General features: G+C 57.6%; 2 protein-coding genes across 3 annotated transcripts in view; one reads left to right on the top strand and one right to left on the bottom strand.

Moving 5' to 3' along the window:
* Positions 1–20,732, bottom strand: part of IGLON5 (IgLON family member 5) — a 32,488-nt gene that overhangs the window by 5,251 nt on the left and 6,505 nt on the right. Inside the window, exons 2-8 of the mRNA XM_047835750.1 lie at positions 19,274–19,352; positions 17,995–18,227; positions 16,481–16,600; positions 14,636–14,770; positions 14,350–14,470; positions 13,666–13,820; positions 10,985–12,396 (exon numbers count right to left, since the gene is read on the bottom strand). Of these exons, the coding sequence (XP_047691706.1) occupies positions 12,308–12,396; positions 13,666–13,820; positions 14,350–14,470; positions 14,636–14,770; positions 16,481–16,600; positions 17,995–18,227; positions 19,274–19,352 (932 nt within the window). The 3' untranslated portion in view covers positions 10,985–12,307. The remainder of the gene's footprint in view (positions 1–10,984; positions 12,397–13,665; positions 13,821–14,349; positions 14,471–14,635; positions 14,771–16,480; positions 16,601–17,994; positions 18,228–19,273; positions 19,353–20,732) is intronic.
* On the top strand, positions 431–12,632 carry VSIG10L (V-set and immunoglobulin domain containing 10 like). Of its 2 annotated transcripts, XM_047835749.1 has the most exons (11): positions 431–558; positions 639–1,469; positions 1,913–2,206; positions 2,365–2,649; positions 3,566–3,820; positions 4,278–4,556; positions 4,788–5,084; positions 5,939–6,052; positions 6,266–6,420; positions 7,145–7,240; positions 12,566–12,632. In XM_047835749.1, the coding sequence occupies exons 1-10, from the start codon at positions 519–521 to the stop codon at positions 7,214–7,216; spliced, it is 2,622 nt and encodes an 873-aa protein (XP_047691705.1). In that variant the 5' UTR covers positions 431–518; the 3' UTR covers positions 7,217–7,240; positions 12,566–12,632. The 2 variants fall into 2 exon arrangements, with proteins under 2 accessions (XP_047691705.1, XP_047691704.1); XM_047835748.1 differs by lacking the exon at positions 12,566–12,632 and having other exon boundaries at positions 7,145–8,514.

Genomic DNA, 20,732 nt, shown 5'->3' with positions numbered 1-20,732 from the left:
GAGGGACTGGGTGGGAGGGAGCCAATTGAGACTTGGTTCTGAGGGCAGCAGGGAGCCATGGGAGGAGTTGGAGCAGAGCAGGAGCAGGGTCAAATGCAGGTGCTGCAGGCAGGACAGAGTGGACTCGAAGCCGGAAGCTGAGGAGGAGGAAGCCCGAACTGAGGCCAAGGCCATCAGAGGTGGGACTCTCTGAAGGGTCACCTCACCCTCCTCCAAGAAGTCTTCCTGGCTCCCTTCCCCCATGGGTTTGCTACCACCACGTTTCCACTGGGACTCCTTTCTCGCCATCTTCACCTCGCATGTGGGGAGTGCAGAGTCAGATGGGACCAGCTGACGAGGACCAGTGGGGTGGGGGTGGCTGGCTCTGCCACTAGATTGGGGGTGGGGGCACCTCCCTCTGGGTCTGGCTTCCTTCCCCGCCCAGGAAGCTACCAGTCCTGTCGGACTTGTCGACCTGGGAGGCACAGGTGCAGGTCCTGGAGTCTCGCTGCAGTGTCCTCACAGGTGCGGCCAGCACCATGGACACCTCACGGGCTCTGCTGCTCTTCCTGCTCCTGGGTAAGTCCCCTGCGCAGCCCCTTCCCCACCAGTCCGCTCTCTTGGCAGCTCCCCAACGCCCTCCCCTCCTCTTCTTGCAGCCTCCGGAGCAGGGGTCGTCACCCACAGAGCCTCTTCTGGAGTTCAGCAAACCAATTTCTCCTTGGACTCAGAAAGCTCTTTCCAGGGCCCAGGTTCGAAAGTCTCCTCCATCAACCCCCCCGACTGGAAATTTCCAGAGCAGTCTCCAGGTTCAAAAACCATTGCTGCTATCCCTCATTCCAAACGGTTTCCTGAGACCTCAACTTTTAACGACGTGCCTAGGTCACACGTTTCTGCTGAGGACCAAAAGTTGAGCCCGGATCCTCCTACCTTCCCTGAGGTCCCTGGTTCCGAAGTATTTTCTGATATCTTGGGTTCTCAAGTTCCTGCCGAAAACTCAGAGCCGTCCTCGGTTAAGACCCCAGCTTCAAACATTTCTGCTCAGGCCCTGGAGACTGAAGTTGAGACCCCAGGTTCACAATTCTCCCCTAAGGATCAGGATCTTAAAATATCTGCCCAGAAGCCCGAATCCAAAGTAACTGCAGTAGCCCACCCAGTGGAAAGCTTCCCCCAGCAGGTGGGGAGGCCTCTGTCGGTGCTAGTGGGGACCACCATCCAGCTCCCTCTGGTTCCAGTTCCCAGCCTTGGCCCTCCCGCGCCTCTGGTGGTCTGGCGCCGAGGCTCCAAGGTGCTGGCAGCTGGAGGCCTGGGGCCGGGGGCCCCCCTGATCAGCTTGGATCCTGCTCACCGGGACCGCTTACGATTTGACCAGGCCCAGGGGGGCCTGGAACTTGCCTCTGCCCAGCTAGAGGATGCTGGGGTCTACACTGCCGAGGTCATTCGGGCTGGGGTCTCCCGGCAGATTCGGGAGTTCATGGTGGGTGTATATGGTAAGTGGGCACTGAGGTCCAGAGTGCAGGCCGCAGGGTCTGCTCTGCCAGACCTTTGGGCAGATCACTGCCGTCTGACCTGTTTTCTCCCCTGAGGAAGGGGTTCCTGGACAGGGGAGAGAGGACTTCTAGGCTAGAGGGAGGAAGGATAATAGGGGCTGGGGGCCAAGACAGGGGTTCTTGAGAGAAGTTGGGCCTGGGGATCAAGACTCCTGGGGGCTTGGAATCACGGGTCTCTGGGAAAAGAGGGGGTGGGGGAAGGGAGGGCGGGGGTGGGGGGGTGGCGGGCGCTGGGGGACTTAGTGGATCCCTGAGAAGGAGGAATCCTGGGCTTGGGGCCCTGAAGTCCTGGGTGTGAGGAGTGAAGGCCGGGGCCTGGAGTCCTGGATCTGGGGGACGAGGGGGCCAGGGACCGGGTCCTGAGCCCATTCCCCTTCTCCCAGAGCCCCTGCCCCAGCTGTCTGTGCAGCCCGAGGCCCCGGAGATAGAGGAGGGGGCGGCCGAACTCCGGCTGCGCTGCAGAGGGTGGGGGCCGGGTCGCGGGGAGCTGAGCTGGAGCCGGGACGGACGCACCCTGGAGGCAGCGGACCCTGAGGGAGCGGAGCCACCGCGGATCCGCACAGAGGGCGACCAGCTGCTCATCGGGCACCCTGTGCGCAGCGACCACGCCCGGTACACTTGTCGCGTCCGCAGCCCCTTCGGCCACGCGGAGGCTGCGGCCGACGTCAGTGTCTTCTGTGAGTCGGGGTATGCCTCCAGTAGGGGGCTAGGATCTGGGCGCTCGGGGTCCCGACTCCCTGGGGAGGAGGGGGTTGTTGGAGGTCCAGTCCTCGCGGGTCGTGGCGGAGTCCCGGGTGACCCCAACTCTCCCGATTCCGACCCCTCCCCCACTCAGACGGCCCGGATCCTCCGGTCATCAAGGTCTCCTCGGACCGCGACGCCACCCCCGCCCTCTATGTCACCAAGGGCAGTAACGTGACCCTGCGCTGCACCGCCGCCTCGCGGCCGCCCGCCGACATCGCGTGGAGCCTGGCCGACCCGACGGAGGCCGCCGTGCCCGCCGGCCCGCGTCTCCTGCTGCCCGCGGTCGGGCCGGGCCACGCCGGCGCCTACGCCTGCCTCGCCGCGAACCCGCGCACAGGCCGCCGCCGCCGCTCTCTGCTCAACCTCACCGTGGCAGGTGAGCGGGCCCGGGCGGGACGGAGCGGGCTTCGCCGAGGGGGCGGGGCCGCAGCAGAGGGGCGGGGCCAGCAAGGGAGGGAGGAGACTCCCCGTAAAAGGGGCGGGGATGCCCGGGATAAGCGGCGGGGCCAACGAGGGCCGGCGGGACTTGCTCGACTGGGTGAGGAAGGTCACGAGAGGGGAGGGGGCCAGATTCCCGGGCCAGGAGCAATCTCAACAAATTAAGAGGAGGATCAAATGGTGAAGAGTGGAGGCCGGAAAGGGACGGAGTTTCAGTTGCTTGGGCCTGTTAAGTGGGATCAGCAAATAAATTACCTGAGGGCCCCTGGGTGGTTAAGTCAATGAGCTACCGACTCTTCATTTCAACTGACGTCATGATCTCACAGTTAGTGAGATCGAGCCCCACCTTGGGCTCGTGCTGACAGCGCAGAACCTGCCTGGGAGACTCTCCCTCTCTCTTTCCCCTACCTCTGCTCATGCTCTCTCTCTCAAAATAAATAAATATTTTTTAAAAATTACCTGGGGAAAGGGGAGGAGTCATAAGAGAAGGGGGCTGGGCCATTCTAGAAAGGGCCGAGTTATCTTAGAAGAGGTCGGGGGGAGGGGTGTCGCATCCGTAGGGGCATAGATGTCTGGTTGATGGCTCCCAGTAACTTGGTGGAAGGGGGAGGACTAGAAAGGAAGGCGGGGGGGTTATGTTTGCAAGGAAAGAAATCCGTGCAAAGATGTTTTTCTAGGAGAGAGGGGCAGTCAGTGGGGCTGCCGCTGCCCACTCAGCCCGGAAGTTTCTGGGAAAAGGGACGCCTAGGGGGCGGGTCCAGGTGAAGAGGGGTGGGCGTGAACGCGCGGAGATGAGGGGTTCGAGGGGCGAGGGGAGAGAGGCCGAGCCCCTGTTCTCTCTCTCTGCTCCACAGATCTGCCTCCGGGGTCCCCACAGTGCTCAGTGGAAGGCGGTCCAGGGGACCGCAGCCTCCGCTTCCGCTGCTCGTGGCCCGGCGGGGTCCCCGCGGCCTCCCTGCAGTTCCAGGGTCTCCCTGAAGGCGTCCGCGCAGGGCCGGCGCCCTCTGCGCTCCAGGCGGCTGTCCCCGCTCACCCCCGGCTCAGCGGCGTCCCCGTCACCTGCCTCGCTCGCCACCTGGTGACCACGCGCACCTGCACGGTTACCCCGGGTGAGAGCTGGTGGGGTTTCTTTCCTGTTTCCTGGGGAAGGGGTATACATTTTAGCTCCTTTAGGAAATGAGAAAGGTGGACTTCTAACTCCAGGAAAAGAGATTTCCTTTGTCTTCAAACCTACAGAAGCACCAATACCTCAAGCAGGGGAAGGGGCCACAGTTTCTTTCCTGGACCCAGGAAGAGGGCTGACATCTTCCTACGTGTCCAGAGCAATAAATGGTTGAGAATAATATGAGTTCCTCAGTCCAGCACCTGGGCCATAGTATGTATCTAATAAGTCCTTGCTAAGGAGAGCAGGTGATGATGGACTGAGACATGGGCAGTGCTTCCTCATTTGGCTGACGTGTTGGGGTTTCACAGCTCTTTGCTTCACCAAAGCGGGCAGGACTTGGTCTTTGACTCCAGTGTCTCCAGGGTCAGGTCTGGACTCGGCCCGGTTTCTTCTACCTGCAGAGGCCCCTCGGGAGGTGCTGCTGCGTCCTGCAGTGGAGGAAACACGGTCGGGGGAGGCAGAGGTGGCGCTGGAGGTCACTGGCTGTCCTCCACCATCCAGAGCATCTTGGGCCCGGGAAGGGCGGCCCGTGGCCCCAGGAGGAGGGGGTCGCCTGCGGCTCAGCCCAGATGGGCGCAGGCTCCTCATTAGCAACTTCAGCCTGGATTGGGACCTGGGAAATTACTCCGTGTTGTGCAGTGGGGCGCTGGGTGCCGGGGGCAACCAGATCACCCTCATTGGTGAGTCCATTCCTTTCCCAGAACCCAGAAGTCCTCTCTTCCCTCAAACCCGGTCCCCAGCCCCTTCTCCATCAGATCCAAGAGTCCAAGCCCTCAGTCCCCTTCCTCTTGTAGGCCTAGAAGTCTGGATCTCCAGACCCTCTACCCCAGGACCTATGGGTCCAGGTCCACGGCCCCCTTCCCTCTCCCATCTAGGACCCACAAATCCAGCCCCCACCTTAATTCCTCCAGGACCTTCCATCTCCTCGTGGAGGCTGCAGAGAACCCGGAATGCAGCAGTGCTGACTTGGGATGTGGAACGCGGGGCCCTGATCAGTGGTTTTGAGGTCCAGGCACGAACAGAAGGCCCCGACCTGGGTAGAGCCACCACCTACAGGGACTGGATCACCCTGCTCACCTTGGAGCCTCAGGAGCGGTCAGCTGTGGTGCCCCTTCCTCATCGGAACCCTGAGACCTGGGCCTTCCGTATCCTGCCCACCCTGGGGGGCCAGCCAGGGACCCCATCACAAAGCCAAGTCTACCAGGCCCGTGAGTTGGGGCTGCTGGAGGCTTCTCCTGGGCTGCTACCCTCAGTCTGTTTCGTTTATCCCCCTTCTCTGCTTGTATCCATTTTCTGGGGCTCCTTTAACAAAGTACCATGAACTGGGTGTCTTGGACCAATAGAAAGGTACTCTCTCACAACTCGGCAGTCCTCCTTCTAATGGAAATGAGGGCCGTGCTCCCTCTGGGACTCTGGGTAGATGCTTTTCTGGCCTCTTCCAGCTTCTGATAATGGCCATTAGTCCTTGGATTGAATCCTTGGAGTTCCTTGGCTTGTAGCTGCAGCGCCCTGGTCTCTGCCTCCAGTTTTCCACAGCCTCCGCCTCCCTGTGCACACCTCTGTCTTCTTCTTGTAAGGACACTAGTCCGGTTGGGTTCGGGCCCATCCTCATGATCTCATCTTGACTTGATTGGTTGAATTGTGTCTCCCCCAGAAAGCTATATTGACATCTTAACCCTCAGTACCTGTGAATGTGACCTTATTTGGAAATAAGAGTCTTTGCAGAAGATTGACTCTATATCTATGATAGCACATTATTTCTGTCATAGCACATTTAGTTTTTGTCATAGCATAACCCATAATTAGGATATTAATTTGTGCCTTCATTTCTGATTTCCCTGAAAATGAATCCCCATGAGAGTAGGGATCTGGGTTTGCTCACCAATGGATCGTTACCAGTAGAGTGCCAGGCACACCACAGTTACTCAGTAAATGCGCAATGAATCAAGAGTCTGGGGTCCCAGGTTCTTGGGTCCTATAAAATAGTTGGAGCAGGGAGCTTAGGAAACTTGGCTCCAGCTCTGGTTCTTCCTGCTTCTAATTATCCTCTCTGGTCTTCCAGGCCCCACCCTGAGCCCAGGGGCCATTGCTGGCATCGTCCTGGGTTCCCTACTGGGCCTGACGCTCCTGGCACTGCTTCTCTACCTGTGCATCTGCTGCCTGTGCAGCTTTAGGGGTAAGTGAGGGGCCATCTGGGAGGGTCCTAGGAAGAGACCCGCTGGAGACCTGGCTGAACCAATCAGCGCAGTCAAGGTCATTCATCCCGCCTCCACCTCCATATCAGCCAATCAGTAAGGCTCCGCCTCTCAGCCTTGCTTCCCTGCTCATTGGCTGGGTTAGTATGTTGGTACAGCCAATCGCGTGTTTATGTTTCTCCTCCTCTTTCCAGGAGACTCTCTGAAGAAAAAGAAGCATCCCCCCTCTTTGCCACCTGTGGTTCCCCCACTGGAAAAGAAGATGCAGAGTGTAACCCCAGTGCAGACGCCACTGCCTCTGCCCCTCAAAGTCCCGCTGGAGGACCCTAGCCCAAACAAGGCTCACCAGGTGAGTGGTGCCCCAGTGTCCTTCTGGAATAGGGGTGGAACTTTTTATGGTTTTTGTTTGTTTGCTTTTGTATTAAAAAAAAAAATTTTTTTAACGTTTATTCACTTTTTGAGAGAAAGAGAAAGAGACAGAAACCGAAGCAAACTCCAGGCTCTGCACTTTCAGCCCAGAGCCTGTCGCGGGGCTCAAACCCATGAACTGTGAGATCATGACCTGAGCCAAAGTCGGATGCTTAACCGACTGAGCCACCCGGTCTCCCCTTTTATGTTTTAATCAGGGAGAGGAGATGGTCTGAGTTCTCTTCCTCCAGGTTTACTTGTTGGTTTACAAAATTAGTAAATTCCCCCCCACCTTTTTTTTTTAAATATATAGAAATCGGACAGGAATTCCCACCCAATTTTTGTCATGTTAAGAGTGAAATTCCAGCTTACCTCCAAAGGAGAGAATACTCCTTTACTCTTCCATAAAAATTGGCAAAACTCCCGTTTTCTTTCTGTAGTGGGAGGGAATGTCTTCTTCCCTGAAAAAGCTGGGTTGTTGCATGTCTTGTCTCTCCCAAGGGTGGGTGAACATTTTTTTTATTCTCCTTTTGCAAGTGGAGGGAACCTGGCTAATTTCTGAATAGCGTGAGCTAGCACTAGAAAAGCGTGAGTCATGTCACATTCAGCATGTCACATTCAGGGTAACCTCTGAGGTTGTCTCCTTCCCTTCCTTTCTCTTCCAGGCCACTGGCCCCAGTCCAGTCATCTCTCTGGGTGGGCGCCCAAGGACTGTTCGGGCAGCCACACAGGTGTGACCTGCTTTGCACAGGATTTTTTGGGTAGGACTTCCTGGTAGGCAGGGCCATCCTGTCCTGCTGTGACTAAAGACTGGACCCTGAAAGTGGGACTTCCTGTCTCCTTCTCAGTGCAGAAGACTCCACTTGTATTTGCACAACCAAGCCGCTGTGGCTCCTGGGCTGGGAGAGACCCCCGCTGATCTACCACTGTGGTTTGCACACCCTCTAGGCAAGCGAGGGGCCTTCCTACGTCCACTTGCTTCTCCAGGCCACCCCCATGCAGCTCCCAGGGTCTTTGTCTTTTTTTGTTTTTTAATGTTTACTTTTGAGAGAGAGCGTGTGCAAGTGGGGGTGGGGTAGAGAGAGAAGGAGGCAGGGTCCCAAGCGGGCTCCACACCGACAGCAGAGACCCCAATGCAGGGCTCAAACTCATGAACCGTGAGATCGTGACCTGAGCTGAAGTCAGACACTTAACTGACTGAGCCCGCTAAGGCGTCCCCAGGGTCTTCATCTTAAAACAGCTCAGACTGGGTCCTTTTCTCTTTAAACCCTTCCGTGGCTGCCCTTTGCCCTTCAGAAATCTTCCTGAATCCTCACTGTGATTTTCAAAGCCTTATGGTTTGGCCTCTTGGCCTCTGACCACCCCCTCCTGCACTTTCACCCCTGCTACTTGATTAACACAAGGCTTTTTTTTCACCAGATGCTGGATTTGGCCTCCAGGGCTTTGCCCCAGAGGTTGCTCTGCTTGAAATACCACTTTTTGCCCTGTGCTGTCCACTTCAGTGATTTATAGGAAATATATATTTGGTCATTCAGATGACCAAAATATGTTTTGCAGATATATCTGGTCTTGATCCATGGTTTCTGAAAATGACTCAGAGCCATAAAAGCAAAATACCCATTTCTTGCTATTAATGAAGGTGACTTTTGGATGCCCCCAAAGGCGGGGCTGGTTGCCTGGAGGGTCAAACCTGCAAATGGGGGATCTGGAACTTTCAGACCCATATCCGCCCCCCCCCCCCCCCATCTCCAGGAAGGGGAAGGACTGGAGGTTGAATCAGCCAATGGCCAGTGACTTAGTCAATCATAATTATATAATGAAGCCTCCATGAAAACCCGAGGGAACAGTGCTTTGGTCCATTTTGGGAGAGCCTCCACTCTTGGTGAACCAGAGTGCTCCCACGTACCACTAAGCTGGACTCCAAGATCCACAGGGACAGAAGTTCCTTTGTTTGGGAGCTTGCCCTGTGTATCTCTTTGTCTGGCTGTTGATTCCTATCCTTTATCATATCCTTTAATAAACTGATCAATGTAAATAACTGTTTCCCTGAGTTCTGTGAGCCACTCTAGCAAATTAACCAAATCTAAGGAAGAGGTCTTTGGAACTTCCGATGTGTAGCCAGTTGGTCAGGAGCACAGGTGGCAGTTTGGAGCTTGCAGCTGGTGTCTGAAGTGGGGTATGGAGGTGGTAATCTCGTAGAACTGCACCCTTCACCTGGAGAATCTGATGCTACCGCTGGGTAGAGTGTCGGAATTGAGTTGGTGTCTGAGAATTGCTTGGTGTTGGGCTGCTAGAAAGAAGCCCATCAACCCAATCAAAGGAGGGATGTGGAGATTCAGAGCACAGTGAAGCGAGGCTTTAATCAACGTTCTTGCAAGAGGGAGTATCTGACGGACAGGCACACTGGGGGCAGTTACAGCAGACGATTTGTCTCCTAGCACGCAAGTCCCTCCCCTGGTTCCTCATTGGCTGAGTACTACAGAGGTTACAGCCTGACCCGGAAGTTGCCTATGCCCATATAAGGCAAACAGTAGACTGATTGGAATAAATGTACATTCCCTGAGGTGATGCAGAGACTTTCAGTCCCTTCTCCCTTTGTTCTTTGGCGCATGCCCATTGCATGCCCATTGCAAAGCCCGCAAAGCGGAGAGGGGAAGAACCAGGCAGTGAAGTGTCTAAGAGTTTGGGAGTCCATTGTGGTGGTGGGGGAGGTGTGTACATATTTCCAATAGGTTGTAAATCTATTGTTAATTAGACAACACAGCTTTTATTTGATATTTCTGAAAATGAATCATCTCCTTTACTTCTCACAGGGGGAACCCCCCAATGTTGGGATCAGGTCCAGAAACCCTAAAAATGTAACCATTACAACCTTAGGAGACCCTTTCCTAACCCATGACCCTAACCTGCCTTGACCCTGACCCTTCTGCTCCTCGAACATAAATACAGAAGTACTTGTTTAGCCTCTGACTCCGTCTCTAAACTGAGAACTTCAGGAAGGCAGAGACTGTGCGTGTCATTTTATCCCCAGCACTTAACACAGAGCCTGGCACATAGCAGGCAATCAATAAATACTGCACATGTTTCGGTGCCAGCGAAAGGCTGGGCTTGCAGCTGCTGTCCCCAATGATGTCTTTCTTTTTTAGCTGGGTTTCTCATTGGAAATTTAGGGAGTGCATCAATGAAGATTCCCTTGGCCGCAAGAAACAAAATAAATGGTGGCAAAATGGATGGTGGTTTCAGGCTGGCTCAGCAACTTAGTGACCCCATCAAGGACCTGAGCTCTCTACATCCTGCTCGGCCACCCCCAGTGGGTTGGCATATTGTCTTATGTAGCAAGATGGCTGCCACAGTGCCAGGCATCACCTCTTCACACAACTGTATCTGAAGGCAAAAGGAAGGGAGCAAGGTTCCCTTCCCACACCCCTTCCCTCGACCAACCTCACTAGCGAGGAAAAAACTTTCCTGGAAGCCTACTGGCAAAGTCCCCTTATTGACCCCAAACTAGCCACGTCACTGCAAGTGAGGCTGGGAAACCAAGTATCTCAGCCTGTGTTGTGGGAGGCGGGTCTGAGAGCAAAGAAGGAGGAAACAACCAAAGCAAGGGCAACCAGCATCTGTCTCAGGGAAGGAAAGGATGTGAGGTATTCTGGTTAAAGATTGGGGTGAAAGAGGCCTTTGGGAAATAGAGCTCTTAGATCTTTTTGGAAAGGTGAAGCCTGGGGTCCTGGGTACCTGGATCCTTGATATCATTTCTGTATCAGAGCTTTCATTTCCTTTTTAACCACTAGAGTGAGGAACCTAACACACGTTGGCTTCTACATAGAGGGGGGCTGTGTTGCTTATGTAAGTGAAAGTGGGCATCAGGTAAATTTTGGTCCAGCTACTCGAACGATGGCATCATGGACTCAGTTTCTTTAGCTCGCTCCCCCTCCCCCTGCCACTCTGTATTTCAGTGTTTGTATCATTCTCAGGCCCTACGTGCTATCTTCCCCACCATTGCTATCCCCACAGACCCAAGATCTTCCATGTAATGGAGAAAAGCAACTCATCTAGATACACCTCACACCATTGAGCTACATTATCCAGTGGAATAGCATCTTGTGAATCCATACAGCTCTGGAACTCATTAGCCGAGGGGCTGAAGCCAATCAAAATCTACCAAAGACAGAGAAGGCAGAAATGATGCTGGAGAGGCACCACCAATGACCATGACCCTTTGCCCTCCACTCACTCAAATCCTTAATGACACGGATACTTGCAGGCAGAGACTTTGGAAAAAGGCGTTTATTGGTGTGGTGGTCTCAACACTCCCCATGAATCGGAACACACGGCCCCCAGGGCCCCCCGCCCCCTCCCTTGCATCCCTCCCCCTCCCCTCCCCATCCCCTGGACCCTGGGAATGGAAGACAATGTGGGATGGGGCCCACGCCCCCGTCTGAGGTACAGTCACTGCCCCTTGCCCCCCTGCCCCTGCTCTGAGCTCCTCCCCCCCCCCCCCCCACCAAGCTGTGGGTAGTGTGGTTTGGGGCGAATGTCTATAGCGGGTCCCCCAGGAGTCGGAGCTGGAGACTTGACATCTTGGACTGGACTGGGGATGCCTGTGTGACGCCTCTCTCTCCCCTACTTTGTGTGATGTGTGCCAAGATCGTGTCTTCCCACCTCAGAGCTGGGGTTACAGCCTCTCAGCACGCCCTCCTGACAAGTTGCCCACCCTCGGGGGGGGGAACACAGCCGGTCACCAGCTGCAGTGCAGCCGGAGCCGGGGGGCCTATTGCTGGCCACGGTCGCTGGTATGTGTGTGTGTGTCTATGTGAGTGTGTGTGAGGGCGGTCAGGTCAGCCTTTGGGAGAGAGGCCAGGGAGTGGGGGAGTGGGGGACCAGCAAGCCCACACCCGTGGGAAGCCGCGGGGGCACGGAGGGCAGCTGGTTGGTGCTGCGGGCGGCCAAGGGGAGTCGGGGGTCGGGGAGGGCAAAGCACTGAGACAGACAGGTGGCCACAGGCACCGGTCTGACAGTTGGATGGAAGCACCGATTGGCCCAGAGGGGGCCAGAAAGTCGGGGTGGGGGGCAGGGAAAGTGGGAAGGTCTCAGGCTGCTGAGCCAGCGATGGGGCCTCTGGCTACAGGCAGCTGGTGGTTGACAGCAATGAGGCCCCGGGCCAAGATGGAGATCGCTCACCTGCTCGCAGAGGCTGAATGATAGCTTGACAGGCGAGCGTGACAGCGTGACACCCCTCCCCACCCCCAACCTGCCCAGGAGACACTCTATTAACAGGGAGGGGAAGGGGTGGGGTGCGTGCATACACTGGGGAAGCAGGGGGCCTGGAAAACCTCCCCTCACAGCTCCAGCCGCGAAGCCCACATACCTACCTCCAGCCAGAGGAGAGAGGCAGCAGCACTGGGGGGCAGTGGGCATGGGGGTGTTAGGGGAGGGAAGATTGCTGAGCCCCTCCCCCCACACATACACACACGTGCAGGCTCATGCTCACACACACCCACTACATACACACGATCCAGTTGACAGCCTGAGCTAAGAGAGGGGTGTGGGGTGGCCGGGGGTGGGTCGCAATCGGAAACGTGAACGGTGGCGAAAATGGCTGTAGAAAGATGCATAATTTTGCGTTATCCCTCACAGTGATGGGTTCTCTAAAGAGCTTTCCTCCTCCTCCTCCTCCTCCTCCTCCTGCTTCTCCTCCTCTCTTCTTCCTCCTCGGTGGCAGAGAGCTCTTCCGCCCCCTCGAGACCCACGGCGCTGGCTCTCCCTTTTTCTCTCGCTCTCCGCCTCAGGCCCCTCGCAGGGGGGAGGCGAGCTGCGCTGGGTTCTTCCTACATCCTCCACCACAGCCAGCCCAGGGCGGAGAGGAGGGTCAGGGGCCCCGGGGGCCTCGGGGCTGAGTTCTCCAGGGATCCTGGGCCTGGGGAAAGACAGAGGGTCGCGGGGGTGGCCTGGGAAGGGGAGACCCCCATGTGTGTTTCCCGGTGCCTTGTGTCTGCCCTGTCTCTGGGGGCAGAGACGCTAAGACACTTAGCGACACTTGTTTCTGTCTGCCACTCAGTCCCACTCTCTTTTTCCGTCTTTCCCAGATGTTCTTTTTCACCGCCTCAGCCCGGGGCTCTCTCCACGTCGGTCTCTCCGTCGTACAGTTTCGGTCTATCCAGTATGGCCACCAAGGGTCTTGCAGTCGGCACGTCCAAAATGGTCCTCTTGACTTTCCTCCCCGAGACTGGCTACTGCACCCGTCCCAGCATCTCTCCACTTCAATACTTTACTACTACGTGCCCAGCCACCCAGGTGCTCAAGCCGAAACCTGTGATCGCCTCGACCCCTACTTCCTTCTTCCTCCACCTTCAAAACGTCTCCGCATACAGAGACTTTGTGCCACAGAGCGGAGCCTCCTGCCTCCATTTTGCACCCCCCCTACAGGCCATTCTTTAAATAGCAGTCAAAGTGATTTCTCTTTTGAAGCACCAACCACTAGGTCATTCATTCCCTTGCTTAATAGCCTCTGGTGGCCTCACTCTGCAGTAGAATAAAATCCAAAATCCTTTCCATGGCCCATGAGACTCTGCCCCTCCCTTCCTCTTTCATCTCAGCCTCCACGTGATCACTGTGCTCAGGTCATGCTAGCCTTCTCACTGTGCCCTTCCATATACTGTTCCCTCTGCCTGCAAAGCTCTTCCCGCAGATCTTGGCCGGGCTGGCTGCTTCTGACCATTCAGGTCTCAGTTCAAATGTTATCCTCTCTAGGAAACTTCTGATGATGAGCTTATCTAACGCTACCATTTCCAATCCTTATTTATTTTCTCCATCACCCTTATCGATATCCACTTTTTTTTTTTTTTTGGTGCTTCTTTATGTACGTTTTTGTTTGCTTTTTATTTTATTTAAGTGTCTACTTATTTACTGCCTTTCTACTACTACTAGGCCATAAGCTCTGCGAGTCCCCAGACCTTGTCTCCTTTGGGCACTGCTGTGTCCCCAGCGCCGAAAGCCCTCCCCTCAGTGGGCACTCAGTGAATCGACATTCATTGAGGGAATGGGTTTCTTGCTCAGTCGCCTTGCTTGGGTCTCAGGGTCGACCTCTTTCCTAAGTTGGCAGTCCGTCTGGGGGACAGTCCCGGCCCCGCCCTCCCGCCGATCCCCGCCCCCTCGCCCCGGCCCCGCCCCTCCCTCTCGGACTCACGCAGGAGCCTCATAGAAGCGCTGGACGCTCCCAGCCGGTTGGCGGCGCGACACGTGTAGTTGCCGTAATGCCGGGCGCTCACGTTGGCGAAGAGAAGCATCGAGCGGGTGCGCTCCGTCTGCACCTTCAGGCCCTCGGCTGTGCCGCTGATCAGCCTGCCGGGGACCCGGGTCAGGGACCGGGCCTTGGAACCTTGGCCTGGGACCCCCTCAGGGCGCAGATCCCACTGCACGCAGCTCTCAGGCTCCCTGATTTCCCAGAGACCCCGTATTCTGCCCCCTACCCCAGAGGCCCCTAGCCTCAGGCTCTAGCCCCCTATGGATCTCTGGGCCATTCGTACTGACACCCCTCTCTCCAGGCACCCCTAGGGGCCCCTCAGGGACACTGGACTCTCCTGGCGTGGGCCCCCAATCTCTACGGGCTCCCAGATTCTGCTGGACCCCAGCCCCAACGGTCCTCTGAAGCTTCCCCGCCACAGCCTCAGCATCGACCCCTGAACTTCTCCCTGAACAGCCTGAGACCAGGCTCCAACGCTCATTGTGACACCCAGGTTTTCAGCAAGTCCCCACAGTCTCGCTAGAAGCTGGGCCCCATCCCCCAGAAGCTGGACTCCCCCAGTTCTCGAGACCTAGGGCTCGGCCACCTCCCCACCCCCACCCGGGCCGGACCCGGTGCTGTCCTCACAGTCTGTCATCCTTGTACCACTGGAAGTCCGCGGGGGGCACCGCCATAGCTTCGCAGCGCAGGAGGGCGGCCCGGCCCAGGGCTGTGCGGGCGCTGGTCACGTCCGTGATGGTCGGAGGATCTGGTGAGGGGTGAGAGTCAGCGAATTCTCCTAGCCAGGTGGGGACTCGGGGGTTCCGTCCCCATCTCCCTCCTCCCTCCTTCCCAGGAGTCCAGCACTCCCCTTCCCCCTCCCCAGGGACCCAGGGCCTGCCCCCACTTTCGTGCCCAGTGCCAAGGGGCTCACAGTTGACTGTGACCAGCACACGGCGGCTGTCTGGCGCAGAGTTAACGCCGTTGTGAGTCACGCACTCATATTCGCCGGCCTGGCCCCGCTGGATGTCCGAAATCTCCAGGATCTCGCCCTCTGAGGTGAAGCCGTCTGTGCGGGGAGGGAAGGGGTGGGGGCGGGGCCGGACACAAACACTTAACACGGGACAACACGGGCACAACACGGACACACATCAGCGGGGCAGGCACCGCAGGGCCTGGAGTGCCCGGGTCAGTGGGAGCCAGGAAGGGTTTGCGGGAGGTTTGGGGTGGGGGGTGAATCAGCAGCCTGGGATCTCTTGCTAGGGGTCTGGCAGGGAATGAGGGTGTGGGGCTTAGTAACTAGAACCCAACGGGGAGGGTCCTAGAATTGGGGGGTGCAATGGGAGGATCCAGGGATCTGGGAGCTCATGATTCAGATCATGAGGCTTAGAGCACCCAGTGGGGACAGTCCCAGGACCTTGGTGCTCGGAAAGCTCCAGATAATACGGACCCAAGGCAGGGGTGAGGGTGGAAGGTGGGGGCAGATCCAGAGTTCTGGGATCTAGTTCTTGGGTTCAGTGAATCAGGATCTAGTGATTGGGATCAGCAATCCGGGTATTTGGGGTCTTATAACACATCACTGGGCTCAGAAGACATTTTGGACTAAGGGCATCCAGGAAGCCAGGATCTCAAGCCCAGGCTTGTGGGGCTCAGATGACCCAGCGGGAAAGGATCCAGGATCTGACACCTAGTTATTGGGCTGAGTGATAAGCACCATTGGTCTCCAAAGACCCAGTCAATGAGGATCTAGGGATCTGGGGAATGGTGGTGGAGATCCAGGTGAAAACGGTGGTGAGAGAGATCCGGCGATCTGGAATCTCAGGTTCCGGTACCTTGCTGCTATGTTTGGGGGTAGTCTAGAGCAGTGGTTCTCAGCTCGATCACCAGAATCACCCCAAGGGCTTGTTAAAACGGACTGGTGGTGGTGGTATGGGCGGGGAGCTGGGGATCAGGTGGGGTGAGGTGGGGTTCTCATTCATTAGGTCTGGGATGGGTCCAGGATGTGCGTTTCTGGCAAGCTCCCAGGTGATGCTGCTGTTGCTGGTCTGGGGACCAAACTTTGAGAACTGATGGGCTAGGGAATCCGGCGAGATGTAGTGAGGTGACCAGGAGATGGGAATAGGGGTAGGGGCCACTGGCCATCGCTTGACTCAGGGTTAGTGGTAGGGATTCAGAACCCAGAATTATGTGAGCTGCTGGGGGGGGACCAGGGATACTGGCGGTGGGGACGGGGGGCAGGCTGGAATCTAGCAGGTGATTTGGAGGAAATGGCCCAGGCCTGGGACGGCAGGTGGTGAAGGCTCTAAGGCTCTGGGGGCTGTTGGTAAAATAATGGGATCAGGTGGGGGTGGGGGAATCAAACCATGACCAAGGTTGGGGGACCAGGGAAGGGGATCAGGTGGGGGTGGGGGAATCAAACCATGACCAAGGTTGGGGGACCAGGGAAGGGGATCAGGTGGGGGTGGGGGAATCAAACCATGACCAAGGTTGGGGGACCAGGGAAGGGGATCAGGTGGGGGTGGGGGAATCAAACCATGACCAAGGTTAGGGGGACCAGGGAAGGGGATCAGGTGGGGGTGGGGGAATCAAACCATGACCAAGGTTGGGGGACCAGGGAAGGGGATCAGGTGGGGGTGGGGGAATCAAACCATGACCAAGGTTGGGGGACCAGGGAAGGGGGAAAGGAGGAGTCCGGGAGTCTAGCTAGGGATATGGGGAATCGAGGGGCCCAGATTGTGGAGTGGGGAAAGGGGCTTTGGGTCAGGGGAGGGGTCCTCACCTCGGAGCTGCCTCCAGGTCACTGTGGGCTCCGGCCGTCCCACGGCCAGGCAGAGCAGGTTCACGTTGCCTCCCTCGTTCACCGTCACGGGCGAGGAGATGTTCACGATGCGGGCGGGGACTGCAGGCCGGGAGGGGAGAGGTGGCAAGAGGGTGAATACGGCCTCCCAGGGCCCAGGAGTCCGGACCCCCAGCCCCTCCTCCCTCAGACCCAGGAGTCCAGCCAATTATTTCCTCTGTCTTTCTGTAAGAATTCCTCTGTGTTTCTCCTCTGCCTCTGGGTCTGGCTCCTGGTCTAACTCCTGATCTCTGCCTTTCTCGTTCTTTCTCAGTCTCTGTCTCTCTCTCTCTACCTTCCTCCTAACTTGGTTCCTCTGCCCTCTGGTTTGACTTTCTCCCTTATCTCTGTCTACGTTTATTTATTAATTGTTATTCTTATATTAAACAATTAGTTGATATAACAAATACTCATATGGTGCTTCCAGCGTGGTAACCCCGTTCTAAATGTTGTACAAAAGTTAGCTCATTAAACCTTCACTACCCTACCACCCTCTGAGGTTAATGTTGCTATTTAAAAAAAAAAAAAAAGTTTACTTATTTATTTATTTATTTAGAGAGAGAGAGAGAGAGAGGGAGAGAGAATCCCAAGCAGGCTGTGCAGTGTCAGCACAGAGCCCAATGTGGGGCTCGATCCCACGAACCGTGAGATCGTGACCGGAGCGGAAATCAAGAGTCGGACCCTTAACCGACTGAGCCGCCCAGGCGCCCCAGAGATTGCCAGGGTCGGCAGCTAGAATGTGTACGGCTATTTCTTCCAGCCATTTGAACGTGGCTCCAATCAGACCACATGAGAGGCCAGCATTTAAATGATGGGGTGCTTTCTGTCTTTTCTGGCAGAGCGTAAAATGAAGCTGCCCCTTCCAGTTGACGAAGTCTTGGGTTTGACGTGTGACAGTCCTCCCCCCTCTGCAGATGGCGAGTCCGAGGCCTCCTCGGATGCTCAGGGTCCCTCAGCAGGGGGGGTGGTCTGGCTCCTGAGTCGGGCCTCGTCGTGGCCCTTTTGGGCTGTCTCCGTCTCTGGGTTCCTGTCTGTCCACCAGCCCCCGGCCCTCCAGACCATTTCTGGTGCCACGTGGGGCAGCCCCCTGAGCTCTGTCCCGTTACTCTCTCTGTCTCCTGCCCCCTCGAGCCCCAGGGCCTGGAGCAGTGCCTTCACGTGGCAGGCGCTCAACCAACAGAGCTGAGCGAATGACCGCGATCTTCCTCGGAGCACCCCCTCACCCCTGTAGCTCTCCTGTCCTAGCAGCTGTCATGCTGAAGGGTCACTTTCCGGGTGCCTGTCCCTCCTTCTGCTCGGCTGAAATCTGCGAGGGCAGGGGGTGTGTCCGCCTCGCACACCACGTGTCCCCAGGGTCAGGGAGCGGGCACTTGGCGAGGATACCGACAGTCTCCACCCCCCCCCCCACCCGGCGCCCTCCACCCTCTCCGCCACCCAGGGCCCCTCTGAGGGCTCACCATGGACGATGAGGTAGACCTGAGTGGTGTATGGCTGGTGGCGGGTCTGGAAGGAGCAGGTGTAGAGGCCCTCGTCGCCGAGCCCCACCTGGGTGATGAGAATGGAGAACTCCTCCGGCGTGTTGATGAGCAGCCGCACCCGCGGGTCACTGGTCCAGCGGTCATTGCCAGCGTACAGGATGTTGGAGCGGTTCAGCCAGGCCACGCGGGTCACGTGCTCGTCGATGAAGCAGCTTCAGGGAGGACACGGGAGGACAGTTTTTGTCTCCCCCACCCCAGCCTGCCCCCCCAGGTTCTACCGTCGTGGGGGCTCGGAGGTGGGGGGAGGAAGGCCTCCTGCACGGTCAGTTCCCACTGAAGCCCCGTGAGGCCGAGGTGACTGTGCCCACTTTCCAGGTGGGTAAACTGAGCCTCAGAGAGGGAAAGTGTGAGCCTAAGTGCACAATGAAATGGTAGCTGATGGTTACTGAGTGATTGTTGGGTGCTAGAAACTGGAAAAGTATCTGGGGCACTCTGGGAGAGAGAGAGACGGAAATGCAGAGAGATGAGGCACAGGGACCCAGAGATGGGGGACAGAGATCTAGAGGGAGGGGGACAGAGACCCAGAGGGAGGGGGACAGAGATCCAGAGGGAGGGGGACAGGGACCTGAGGAGAGGGGACAGAGACCCGGGGGGGGGGGACAGAGACCCAGAGAGTGGGGACAGGGATCCAGAAGGAGGGGGACAGAGATCCAGAGAGAGGGGGACAGAGATCCAGAAGGAGGGGGACAGAGATCCAGGGGGAGGGGGACAAGGACCCGGGGAGAAGGGAAAGAGACCCGGGAGGGGGGGTGGACAGAGAGACCCGAGGGGGGGTGCGGACAGAGAGATCCAGAGAGAGGGAGGCAGAGATCCAGAGAAGGGGACAGAGGCCCGGAGAGGGGGGCAGACCCAGTGTGGGGAGCAGCATTGATCTGGGGGGAAATAAGGCTGGCTCTCATTTGCTAAGCAGTCACAATATGCCTTGCTTTCTAAACTCAGAGAGTGTGTGCAAAATCTTGAATCTCCACAACAGCCTCTACAGTGGTTATCATTCCTCTACCCATTTGGCAGATGGGGACACGGAGGCCCAGACAGGAAGCCAGGCCCAGAGTCGGTGCCTCTCACCACCTCTCCTGAGTGACAGGGACCAGGATGCTTCTGCATGGGGAGAACGGCTTCCCCTAAGGAAGGTGAAGAGTCGGACTGGGTGATCTTCTGAGTCCCCGAGATGGGGGGGGGCGGGGGGGGAGGGAGGTACCTGAGGGTGGCGTTGTCGCCTTCGCACACCGTGTAGTTGTCCGCGGGAGAGCTGAACTCCAGGCTCTGGGACAGCAGCCCTGCGGACAGGAGGGCCAGTTCGGCTGGGCAGCTCAGCGGGGACCGTACACATGTGCACACACACGCACGTGCCCTGGCCCACACAGGCATCTCCCAACCCCGCGGGCACACGCATCCTTCGGTGTTTCCCGAGACCCACGGCAGACGCGCGCAGAGCAAGCACATGCAACGTGTTCCTTCCCATAAGCCCACACTGATCCAGACGGACCTGGACGCACAGACCTACACGCCTCCAGATACTAAGACAGCACCCCGGTGACAGCGCATAAACACGTGTGGATATACGCACACACACACTCACAGATACTGCACGCAGACACATACATACACATGCACAGACTCACAAGTACCTAAATGTATATGCACAGACACACACGTGCAGATACACAGACAGCCGTGTACCTGGGCGCACGCACACATGTTCAGACACGTTCACGTGCTCGCGCGTAGGCACACGAGTTCAGAAATACACGGAAACACACACAGAGCCACCCACACATGCGGATGCAGACACCCAGACGCGTAAACGCAGACACAGACGCTCGCGTATATCCACTTGATGCACATCTATCACAGATGCACAAATACACCCCCTGGGCACCGTGTACAGTCACACGCAGACCTCGGCAGACACACGAGTCTGCAGACACGCCCGCCTGCCCGTGGCCACGGGGCACACTTGCAGGGGCCCGCCCCCGCCTGCCCGCACCCCCCCCCCCCCAACGCCGCTCATGGGCACCGTCGCCCGGCACAGCCCCCACCCCCACCCATTCATCTCTCTGTGGACCGTGGCCAGCGGGCTGGACTGGGGCCAGGGAGTGGGGGCTGGGCATTCGGAGGCGGCGGCTGGAGACGGCATCAGGCGGGGGAGAGGAGGCCGGATGACCTTGGACGCCTGGGGAAGGAGGGCCTCGCAACGGGGCCGCCCTGCCCCCGCCCTGGCATGAGGAGTTAATTAATCTAATGAATTAATTGCCCGTGCGGTCCCCAATGACTCCCGGGGGCCCTCTCCATCAGCAGCCCCCCAGGACCGGGTTGGGGCAGAGCCAGTGCGGTGGGCTCCCCGGGTCGTGGGGTTTGGGGTGGACCCTGCAGCTCCTTAGCCCGGCCAGAGTCACTCCCCGAGCTGCGTGCGGTGGCCGCTGCCACACGGCCCTGATGACAGCAGGAGACGGCCAGGGGACGGACGCACACAGGGACAGACACAGAACCAGAGCCCGGGAAGGCACACGGAGCCAGGGCCGGAGGGGGAAACGGTCCCGCACTCCGACACAGGAACGGCGATGGGGCCTGCTCAGAGGCAAGGGGGCGCACACAGTCCCGCTGACACACAGCCCAGGACACGCAGCCAGCCCAAGGTCACCCTACCACACACAACT

The sequence above is a fragment of the Prionailurus viverrinus genome, chromosome E2, assembly GCF_022837055.1.
Source record: "Prionailurus viverrinus isolate Anna chromosome E2, UM_Priviv_1.0, whole genome shotgun sequence".
NCBI lineage: Eukaryota > Metazoa > Chordata > Mammalia > Carnivora > Felidae > Prionailurus > Prionailurus viverrinus.
Note: the sequence above shows the minus strand (reverse complement) of the source record. Positions and strands in the feature narration are given on the sequence as shown.